The 12,107-nt window shown below is 38.1% G+C and overlaps 1 protein-coding gene and 1 pseudogene across 1 annotated transcript in view; both read right to left on the bottom strand.

Moving 5' to 3' along the window:
• FAM120C (family with sequence similarity 120 member C) overlaps positions 1-12,107 on the bottom strand; it is a 99,734-nt gene that overhangs the window by 54,399 nt on the left and 33,228 nt on the right. The window contains exons 5-9 of the mRNA XM_070605484.1: positions 7,025-7,127; positions 6,387-6,463; positions 5,662-5,942; positions 4,584-4,857; positions 3,766-3,937 (exon numbers count right to left, since the gene is read on the bottom strand). Coding sequence (XP_070461585.1) covers positions 3,766-3,937; positions 4,584-4,857; positions 5,662-5,942; positions 6,387-6,463; positions 7,025-7,127 — 907 coding nt within the window. The remainder of the gene's footprint in view (positions 1-3,765; positions 3,938-4,583; positions 4,858-5,661; positions 5,943-6,386; positions 6,464-7,024; positions 7,128-12,107) is intronic.
• LOC103540914 (NHP2-like protein 1 pseudogene) lies at positions 2,657-3,141 on the bottom strand (annotated as a pseudogene).

Genomic DNA, 12,107 nt, shown 5'->3' with positions numbered 1-12,107 from the left:
TTTTATTTTCATTTAGTTCCATATATTTCTTTCTTTCCCTTGAGACTTCCTCTTTGACCCATGCATTATATACAAGTACTTTGTTATTTTCCAAGTATTTGTAGATTTTCCTGTTATCTTTCTGTTGTTGATTTCTAGTTTGATTCCATAGTGGTCTGAGAATATACTTTGTATGATTTCAATTCTTTTAAATTTACTGAAGTTTGTTTTATGGTCCAGGATATGATCTATCATGGCACATGTTCTGTAGGCCTGTGAAAAAAAAGTGTATTGTGCTCTCGTGAGTTCTCTAAGAGTTAATTAGATCCTATTCATTGATGGTGTTGTTGAGTTCTACATTCTTGCTGATTTTTTGTCTAGTTCTTATACCCATTATTGAGAGGGGACTTGAAGTCTCTAATTATAATTGTGAATATGTCTATTTCTCATTAAGTTCTATCAGTTGCTACATCATATACTTTGTGGCTCTTTTGTTTGGTGATACATATTTAGGATTGCTATGTCTTCTTGGTGGATTGACCAATATGTAATGTCCCTCTCTGTCTCTGGTAATTTTTTTGCTCAGAAGTCTACTTTATGTTGCATTAATATAGCCATTCCCCCTTTCTTTTGATTAATATTTTCATGGTATACCATTTTTCATCCTTTTACTTTCAACCTACCTATATCATTTATATTTGAAGTGAATTTTTTGTAGACAGCATATAGTTGGGTCATGTTTTTTATCCAGCCTGTCAATCTCTGTATTTTAATTGGCATAGTTAGACTACTTACATTTAATGTAATTATTGATATGTTAGTGCTTAAGTCTGTCATTTTTTTTTCTGCTTGTTCTCGCTGTTTTTCATATCTCTGCTTTCTTATTTTTCCCTTCCTATGGGTTACTTGAACTTATTTTAGAATTTCATTTTGATTTATCTGTAGTGTTTTTGAGTGTATCTCTTTGTATAGCTTTTTCAGTGCATTTTATAGGTATTACATTATATATACATAACTTATCACAGTCTACTGGTGTTGACATTTTACCAGTTCAAGGGAAGTGTAGAAATATGACCTTTGTTATGTCCCTTTACCCTCCCCCATTTATAATTGTCTTAAACATTCTCTCTACAGACATTGAAAACCACACTAAACAGTGTCATAGTTTTCGCTTCAATTGTGAAACATAATTTGGAAAACTCAAGAGAAGAAGGAAAGTCTACTGTATTTATCAATATTTTTGTTCTTTCTATTGTTTTTTCCTCCCTCCTGAAGTTCCAAGATTCCTCCTTTTATCATTTCCTTTCTGTGTAGAGAACTATCTTAGGGTAGGTCTGCTTGTGAAAAATTATCCTAATTTTCCTTCATTTGAGAATTTCTTGATTCCCTCTTCATTCCTGGAGGATATTTTTGTTTGATAGAATTCTGAGTTGACAATTCTTTTTTTCCAGCTCTTGAAAATATTATGCTACTTCCCTCTGGACTCCATGGCTTCTTATGAGAGGATACCTGTTATTTGTATTATTTTTCCCCTATAGGTAAAGCATTGTTTCCCCCTGGCTGCTTTCAATAATTTTTCTGTCTTTAGTTTTCAAAGGTTTGACCATGATATACCTTGGCATGGATTTCTTTGGGCTTACACTGTTTATAATTCACCCAGCTTTTTGAATCTGTGGGCTTACATCTTTTGCCAAATTTGGGACTATTCCAGCCATTATTTCTTTGAATACTTTTATAGTCCCACCCTGTTTCTCTTCTCCTTCTGGGACTCTGATTACACAAATATTAGATTTTTTGTTACAGTTCCACTGGTCCCTGTTCATTTTTTCAGTCTATTTTCTCTCTGTTATTCAGATTGGGTAATTTCTATTCTTCTGTCCCCAAGTTCACTGATTATTTCATCTGCTGTCTCCAATCTTCTGTTTAACCCATCTATTGAGTATTTTATTTCAGTTATTGTGTTTTTTAGTTCTTAATTTCCATGTGTTCTTTATGTCTTCTATTTCTTTGCTAAGACTTTCTATTTTTAATTTGTATCAAGCATGTTCAGAATCGTTTGTCAAAGCATTTTTATGATGACTGCTTTAAAATCCTTGTTAGGTAATTCAAACATCTGTGTCATCTTAATGTTGGCATCTATTGATCTTCTTTCCTCAGTCAGTTTGAGATCTCAGTTTGAAATCTTTCTGGTTCTTGGTATAATGAAGGATTTTAAGTTGAAACCTGGACATTTGGGGTATTATTTTAAAGACTCTGGATCTTATGTAAATCTTGTGTTTTAGCAGGTCTTTTTCTGACATCACTCTAGTGGGTGAAGACTCCTCACTTGGCATTGTCTGACGCCTCCCCAGCAGGGGCAAGTGAGGCACCTTGTTACAGTCTGGCAAGAGTAGAAGTCTAGGCTCTTCATTCAGCCTTTGCTGGTGGGGATATAGGTGGGCCACAGTTTTTCTGTGATGTTTGCCTGGAGTAGAGTGGTTATTATCTAAAAATTTTCTGCTTGCTAGGTTGTTCCTTTTGGGTCCTTTGGCTAGAAAGAAGAGGCTTTTCTTGGGGTTTTTTTTTTTAGTATCACAATATTTTATAGCAATAGAAGGTAGCTGGAAATACTACTTGCTAACACAGACATTATGATACACAACCTCTGGGGGAGGAGTTAACAGGGAGAGTGTAGCAGAGGCCACTAGTTTAGACAGAGTCTTTCAATGGTCTGTTGAATTGATTGGATCTGCTGCTTCAGCTGTGAGCCTTCTCTGATGGTGACAGAACAGGCAATGAGAGGCCTAGAGATCTCACAGGTCCAACCCAGGGCCTGCTTGGAGTGCACAAACACAGAGGGCACATTCTTGTCTTCACACAGCAGCAGGAGGTACAGGATGATCTCCAGGGGCTTGGTGTCTGCAGCCATCACAATGAACTCAAGGATGCCTCTGTTGAGGGTTTTAGTGGCTTCACTGGCTCCTTTCTGAAGTTGCTTGTAGTTAACAAGACTCCTGAACAAGGTCCAATAGTTTCTTGGTGAGGTGGGCATCTGTGACCAGGTAGGCCTTCAGATTTACATCAGCCTCAGTCATGGCTGCGGTTCTGCAGTCTCACCACCCTTGGAGCACAGCTGATGTCAGAACACAAGTGCTTTCCTTGGCCTCTTGGGGCTTTTATCGGTCTGCACCTGTTGGTGTTTCTGGGCCGCCAGCTTGTCCCACACCCAGTCTGCGATATATGAGGCAAAAAGAAAACCCAGGGAACTGACTCACCTCTGTGTCATTTCTTGGATCCCAAGGTCCTTAGGTAGTCTGCCTTCTTCTCTTCATGTTCTAGAGTGTCTTGTGATTCTTTTATATATCATATCCTGGGCTTTTAGTTGTATTTAGCAGGAGGAATGGGGAAAAGTATATTTACTTCATCTTCCCAGAAGCAGAAATCTAGAGGGTTCTTTTGAACACACTAATTTGACCATGTCACTGCAGCTTAAAACATCTCAATGGTTCCAACTACCTACAGGATCAAATCCCAAAACAAAACCTCACTGAGGAGGAAACACTGTGTCAGATATACTTCTACATTCCCAAAGTCCAACATGGTTCTTATAAATAGTAATCACTCTGAATGCTTAATGATTAAAGAACTGGGGCTTAAGTTAATGCATTTTCCATATCAATATGTATTCTAGTGAATTATGCATTTTCCTAAAGACTGCTCCATAACCAAAAGTATGATGTGCTTACACAGACATTTTTGCTCTATGTCAAGCTATGAGAGAACTGTCAAAGCCAGAACTACACTTACCTTCCACAGGCAGCCGCCGTCGTATGGCCAGGCGTTCCATTTTCCGCTGTGTCTCTGCCAGACTGAAAAGGACCCCATATACATATTGACGAGCTGACCGGAACAGGAGAGCAGCTGGAGGCAGCTCCATGTTACACTCATCTTCAATACATACAGGGATCTTAATCTCACCCTAAGAAGAAAATGGTTCAGGGGAAAGAAGAAAATAAGTTACCTCAAGGTTTGGAATTGAGCTGAGAAGAACCAGTAGTGAACTGTAGCCTCTGTAGCCTAGCTGCTAAATTTTCTACTTGTATTCAGACAGAGTTTCAGACTAAAAAGAAGCTGTAACAAGCCCAGCTGACCATAGCCAGCTTAAAAGCTATGTTCTATTTTTAAAGTCTCTGCTATGACTGACTATAGCTGACTAAACGGGCAAAGTCTATCTTAGACATTTTGGTGGGGATGGATTTATATGGTAATACTGATGGAGAACAGCTCTGGAGAAGCAGAGGAGGAGGTAAGTAACAAGGGCATAAAGCCTCTTCTTAGATTATGTCCATCCCTAGACCAGAGTCCACGAACTTGGTGCATTATCTTCTCCGAAATCTCACAATCACATTTCTCTTCTCAAGGCCTCATTTACTGCACAGTCCCATCTCCCTGTTGGTCTTGCCTCACCTGAGGCCCTTATACAATGAGGGGTCCCAGTACACTTGGTCTGCTTTTATCTGCCTTCAGACACTAATGATCAGAATTTTCTCTGGTAATTTACGGTTCTAGGAAGTGTGAAGTATAGTGTTAAGAGCAGGGAGATAGGTGCTAATGTGCTCTCTCACCTTAGTGAGGACATGGTAGATATATGGGTACATAAGACCCCTTCGGTGTCTGTGTTCAGCAACTCGCAAGACTTCTGGAGCTACTGGAGGTAAGGGTGGAATGGTAATGTCCATGTGGTTCCTCGTAGACATAGACAGCAGAGATGGGATGTGGGGTTCACCATCACCCAGGCTGGCATCTGAAACTCCAGCATCAATGGGCTGTACCCAGGACCCTCTGTCACCACTTGGATCTTCCCATCCAGGCTGCTGCTGAAGTGTTTCTGTGATGTGACTAAAAAATTGAGAAAGACAATGCAGAAGAGAAAAAGGAGGTTGATAAAGATATTCCAACTCAAGATGTCTGTTCTGATCCCAAGGAATCTTACAAATGCTCTGGAAGTCAGGACACTAGGTTAGCATTGGACCTGATTTTCCTCTCAGTGGCCATCACTGCCCTCCTGGGTTCTTTCATCTGACACAAATCAAAGGGATCAAAAGTCATGGGAACCATTCAGAATCCTTTACACCTTGTAAAAGGCCATATTTAGAGTCTGCTTATGTTCTAAGAGCGTATTACAATTGAAACCTCAAAGCAGCTCTGTTTCCCAGGAATAATCTGCTTGGAGTAATAATCTAAGAACAGATGAGCTAGTATGAAATTCTACTGTTTTAATCCTCAGAACCCTGTTTTAGTTGCTAAGCATTAGTTACAAAGTTATTTAGTTACTACTCAACTGTTTCAATACTTCAACTCTATATAAATTACTTTCATTTGTTTTTACGTTCAATCTAATCCCCTCCCAAATTGAGAAATGACAGCCATGATATGTAGCACAACTATACCAGGGCTTCCCTAACCAGCCGCTATGCTTCCTTTTACCTCAGTGGTCTGGCTAGCTGAAAATTACCACCTGTACAAGTCAAAATGAGCACGAATTGGCCAAGCATAGAGAGAAATTTCCTACTTTGCTTAAAAGCAAAGAGCCACAGAGAAAAGCCAGAAACATACCCTTCCTCACACCCCTACCGAGGTACCAGCAAAAGAATACAGATGCTTCAGAAGTCTGTTCTGTTGGGTGCCTATACAGATACTTACTCAGAGCTGGCTCCATTTGGTTCATCACCATCAGAGGAAGAGGAGTGGGAAGAGTCTGGTCCCAAAGGAGGTGAGGCTTTGGAAGTCAGGTAATTGGGAAACTGAGATGCAGAGGAGTCATAAGAGACAGCCCAATTGGCAAAGGGGCTGTCCTGCAGCACAGGATCCTCAGAAAAAGCATGGGATTCCCCCAAAGCATGGGAGGAGAAGAGAAGAGAGGAGTTGGGTCCCACTGGGAATGGTGGTGGATATTTCATTTTCTGGGGCACATGGTGAGAAAACTAAAGGATAAAAACAGACAGAAAAGCTATTTAACATTTTACCAGGCTCCAAGACGGTTCCTTCAGAAGTTGTAACATAGTGGATGATGCCAGTAGCAGGGATAGTTGGGATACAAAGAATCTACTGAGAATAACAAGAAATAATTCTAACAGTGATGTATGGACAGAATTCTCCAGAGGCAGGACAATGGATCAATCCATGTCTCCTAGAACCATTCTTTGACATTAGCTAATCCATCTTCACAATGCCCTAGTGGTTACTGATTTGGATACTTTCTTTACATAGTCTGCCAGCCTCAAGATGAGAATGCGACATAGGTGTATATAGCCTTGACATTCTGATAACATTGAATCACTCTAATTCCTTAACTCATATTACAAAAGTCAGGAAGCAGTCTGAGTCTAATGCTAACAAATAGTCTCAGGCCTCTTAAAAGATATTACCATAGGCTTTCCAGCAGAGATAGTGCCCATCTGATTTCGTGGAAGGGGAGGATTTCCAAGCCGATTATTCCGAAAACCTGAAGCCAAGAGAAAGGGCTATACTTCAGCCAATCCTAATAATTCTACCGTGTTACATTCTGCTAACCCTGCATCACCTGAAAAATTATTATTAACAAATAAGTTACAATTTATTGAACAGTAACTATGTGCCATGCCAAGAACCTTACATAAATTATTTCGTCTGATAACAACCCTATAAAGTAGGTATCATGAGCCACATTTCATGCAAATGTGACTTGCCAAGATCACACAGCTAGTAAGCAGGAGAGGTGGAATTCAGACTCAGGCCTGACGCCAAAGACAGGGCTATTTTACATATACCAGGCCACAATGGAGGTTAGCCTCAAAAGAAGCCCAATTTAAGGAAATGGCATTGGACCCCATCTATAAACTCAAGAAATCAGGACCCTGTCTCATGTAACCTGTCTTATTACATGGAAATCAACAGAAGAATGTCTACCAAACAGGAATGACTTCTAGGAGAATACAAACAAATGATTCCACTCTGGCCCAGGAGTTCCTGAGTAACTTAGTTTCCCCTATGGACAGAGCAGCTCGGGGGCAGATGGAAGCCTTACCTAGAAAGGAAGAGGGACCCACTGGCAGCGAAGAGAGTTTGGTTGTGACTGAATAGTACTCAACCGCTTTCTTGAATCGCTCTATTTTATCTTCTGTTCTGGACTGGATGTTGGAACGTCAGATGTTCAGAAGAAGAAACAACATAAGAGTGTTTTTATCATACAATTCATAATTTGAGAGTCAAAACAGTAGCAGAAATGAAATATTTAAAGAAACCCAAGAGAGCAATTTTTCAGAAAAGATTACATAGGGAGAAAGCATTATAGAACATAAAATCTGGAATACTTAGAAAAAATTGAGTTTAAAAATAAATAAATAAAGTTTACTTATATTTTGTGCTATTCTAAAATGGTCACATGATCATTAGAAAAAATACATAAGGATAGGAAAAAAAATTACATAGTAGTACCATGCAAAGATATTTTGGTTATTTCCTTCCAGTATTCTTTAAAATAAAATTTTTTGGGGAGAAGTATTGCTGGTCTATTTTAATACACATATTATTCTATAGTTAATACCATATTCTATGTACAATTTTGTATCCTGCCTTTATTATACTATAAGAAAACTCTGAATGGCTGTATATTTTACCACTATAAATATATCATAAATTACGTACCTATTTCCTTAATACCTGACATTTAGGTTATTTCTCACATTTGGCTATTATAAGGTATGCAGCAAAGAACATATAGGTACATATAAGTTATTTCTGGATTTCAGATTACATCCTTAGGAAAATGTCCCAAAAGTGGAATTATTGGTTCAAAAGGTATGAACATTAAAACCAAAAGCACTTAAACATATACAAAAACCACAATGTGACATCACTATTATATCTACCATAATGGTTAAAATCGAAGATTATAAATATCAAGCACTGGCAAGGATATGGAGCAACTGGAATTCCAGTACATTGCTGGTGGAAACGTATATTGGTACAGTTTGGAAAACAGTTTGCCAACTTCTTGTAAAGTTAAACATATTTACCATATGACACAGCAATCCCACTCCTAATATTTACCCAGGAGAAATGAGTACATATGTTCGCCAAAAGATATGAACAAGAATGCTAACAACAGCTTTATTCATAATAGCCTCAAAGGCTTTATTCATAATAGCCTCAAACTGGAAATAACTCAAATGGATATCAACAGAAGAATGGATAAATTGTGGTATACTATACAGTAATAAAAAAAGAACAAAGTACTGATACATGCAACAATATGGTAAATCTGAAAGACATTATACTGAGTGAAAGAAGAGAAACACAAAAGAGTACATATAAAGTTCAAGCAGAAGCAAAACTAATCTATGGCAACAGAAGTAAAAATACTGTTCACTCCATGTGGTTGACGTTGAGAAGAGGCTTTTCCTTATCAAGCCTTTTCCAATGTAATTCAAAAATTCTCTTGAATATTATTTTATGACCTTCACAGTATTTCATCAAATGGAATATAAGATATTAAGTCATTTCTAATTTCTGATTATAAATAATGCTCAGATAAGCATATTTTTATGTAAGTTTCTTGGGTCCTTTCACAGGGCATATTTTTAGAAGTAGAATTACTAGGTCAAAGGATATGGTCATTCTCATAGACTCTTGACATATGATACTAAATCTCTTTCCAAAACAGATGTCTCAAGTTATATTCTCCTCATCAATGCAGGAGAGTGCCCAATTCATCATTTAGCCCCAATGTTTATTTTCTACAAAGAAATCATCTCCTAACTATAACTAATATTTGTTTCTTATAGATAAATTAAAATATATAATCAAAATCAGGAACATTTAAAACATTTATAATCTCATCTCTCAGCACATGTAATTGTTAACACTCCAGGATCTATATATAGCATTCCAGATCTCTTTATTTACATGCGTGCAGGCAAAGAAACACAGAAATCAAAATCTCCAGGTCCTCCAGCCTCACTTAGAAACAAAATAGCTCTGCTTTCTCAAAAACTTGGACTTAATATAATTGTTTGAAAAAAGGGTTCCAAATCTAAAGAATGTTTGCAAATTACTGACTTACAGAATGATATCTACAGGGTTGAGTAATGTTCCATTGTATCAAGGGTCCATCATTTACGTATTCATTATTATTTCCTTATTATATTTAATAACACACATAATAATTGAAAACAATCTCCTAAAAGATATAAGCTATACATGGAGTCTTCCTTAATATCTCCACCTCTGCATCCACTCTCCTCCCCACTGTTACCAGTTTGGTATACGTCCTGTCATAACTTTTGCTGTGTTTATATATACATATGTATGCACACTAATACGGTTTTGCTTTTCTCACATAACTGGAATCATATCATCACATTGTTTTTCAACTTCTTTTTTGCACTTAACAATATGTCTTATAAACTATTCAGTGTCAGTGAGAATAGATCTATGACCCAATCCCCTGAAATACTGAATTACGTATACTTCCCTCAATGCACCACTCTGTTCTAAGCCCTGACAGGGAAACATTTACTCTCTCTTCAAGGGGCACTTCTATGAAACCTTTACAGTGTTTTTTCCTTTGTTGTACTTATTTACTTGCTTCTGCCTCCTCATTTAAGCTCAAGTTCTGTGAGGACAAAGAATAGTTTAATCATGTTTATATCCTAGTGTCTAGCATGGGACCTTGTCTATAGAAGTTCATTCAGTATTTGATATATGATTGTATTTAATAAAGTCCTACTCTTCTTTTATAGCTTCACAGAGGCCTCAGGTAGCAGAGTAGAACTCAACACTTTGATGTTATTACCTGGTAGTTTTTGTATGTCTGTTTAGAAGAGTTCTCCTCATAATTCTACAACTGTCAAAAATGATGTTTATAAAAATTATACAGCAACAATGAAAAATGGTTTAAGACACAATGTTAAGTGAAAAAAGATTAATTTTTTTTTGAGGAAGATTAGCCCTGAGCTAATTGCTGCCAATCCTCCTCTTTTCACTGAGGAAGACTGGCCCTGAGCTAACATCTGTGCCCATCTTCCTCTACTTTATACGTGGGATGCCTACCACAGCATGGCGTGCCAAGCGGTGCCATGTCCACACCCGGGATCTGAACCGGCAAATCCCGGGCCGCCAAAGCAGAACATGCGCACTTAACCGCTGCGCCACTGGGCTGGCCCCTAAAATTTTTTACATTGAGATGACTGCCACATCAAAATGCACATATAAAGGAGACTAAGAAACACTGTAAAATATTTATTGGGGAATTAGGAGCAAAGTCTCTATTTTTTTGTTCTTTTTTTTAGTGAAAGGGGGGAATCTTTGTTATTAAGAATAGTCATTACCCAAGTTCCAAAATTCATGAAGCTACATAGGGAGCAAAAGTTATAACATTAAAAATATTCATCACTCAGGTTATTTCTATTTTTAATTTTTTTCTTTTTTTTGTGAGGAATATTGACCCTTAGCTAACATCTGTCGCCAATCTTCCTCTTTTTCCTTGAGGAAGATTGTTGCTGAGCTAACATCTGTGCCAATCTTCCTCTATTTTATGTGTCATGCCACCACAGCATGGCTTGTCAAGTGGTGCTGGGTCCACAATCGGGATCCAAACCTGCAAACCTAACCACTTCGCACCGGGCTGGCCCCTATTTTTAATTTTTTAAGAAATCTCCATACTGTTTTCCATAGTGGCTACACAAGTTTGCATTCCTACCAGCAGTATATGAGGGTTGCCTTTGCCCCACAACCTCTCCAACATTTGCTATTTTTTGTCATGGTAATTATAGCCATTCTGACAGCTGTGAGGTGATATCTCACTGTAGTTTTGATTTGTATTTCTCTAATAATTAGTGATGTTGAATATCTTTTCAAGTGTCTGTTGGCCATGTGTATTTCTTCTTTGGAAAAATGTCTGTTCAGATCCTCCACCCATTTTTTGTTTGGGTTGCTTGTTTTTGTCTTGTTGAGTTGTATGAGTTCTTTATATATTTTGGAGAGTAACCTCTTATTGGCTATATGAGGACTTGAAATCACAATTCAAAGAGATTTATGCACTCTTGTGTTCATGGCAGCATTATTCACAACAGCCAAGATGCAAAAGCAACCCAAGTGCCCTCCAACTGATGAATGGATAAGGGGATAAAGAAGATGTGGGGTGTGTGTATATACATATACACACATACAATGGAATACTGCTCAGCCATAAAAAAGACAAAATCGTCCCATTTTCAGCAACATGGATAGACCTTGAGGGTATGATATTAAGCAAAATAAGCCAGACAGAGAAAGAAGGACAAACACTGCCTGATTTCACTCATATGTGGAAGACAAACAAATACATGGATAAAGAGAACAGATTAGTGGTTACCAGAGGGGAAGGGGGTTGGGGGGTGGGTGAAAGGGGTAAAGGGGCACACATGTATGGTGAGAGATAAAAATTAGACTATTGGTGGTGAGCACGAAGCAGTCTACACAGAAACTGATAAATAATAATGTACACCTGAAATTACACAATGTTATAACCTTATTATAACCCATTATGACCTTAATAAAATAACGGGAAAAAATTCATCACTGAACTGAGCACTTATAAGATTTTTCCTCTGTCTACATACAATGGAAAATTATTCAGCCTTAAAAAGGAAGGAAATTCTAACACATGCTACAACATGAACGAGGCTTGAGGATATTATGCTAAGTGAAATAAGCCAGTTGCAAAAAGACAAATACTGTATGATTCCATTTATATGAGGTACCTAAAGTAGTCAAAATCATAGCGAAAGAAAATAGAATGGTTGCCAGGGGCTGGGGAGAAGGGAAAATGGGGAGTTATCATTTAATGGGTATAGAGTTTCAGTTTTTTTTTTTTTTTTTTAAAGATTTTATTTTTTCCTTTTTCTCCCCAAAGCCCCCCGGTACATAGTTGTGTATTCTTCGTTGTGGGTTCTTCCAGTTGTGGCATGTGGGACGCTGCCTCAGCGTGGTCTGATGAGCAGTGCCATGTCCGCGCCCAGGATTCGAACTAACGAAACACTGGGCTGCCTGCTGCGGAGTGCGCGAACTTAACCACTCGGCCACGGGGCCAGCCCCTAGAGTTTCAGTTTTACAAGATGAAAAGAGTT

Source organism: Equus przewalskii, chromosome X, assembly GCF_037783145.1.
Source record: "Equus przewalskii isolate Varuska chromosome X, EquPr2, whole genome shotgun sequence".
Lineage (NCBI taxonomy): Eukaryota > Metazoa > Chordata > Mammalia > Perissodactyla > Equidae > Equus > Equus przewalskii.
Note: the sequence above shows the minus strand (reverse complement) of the source record. Positions and strands in the feature narration are given on the sequence as shown.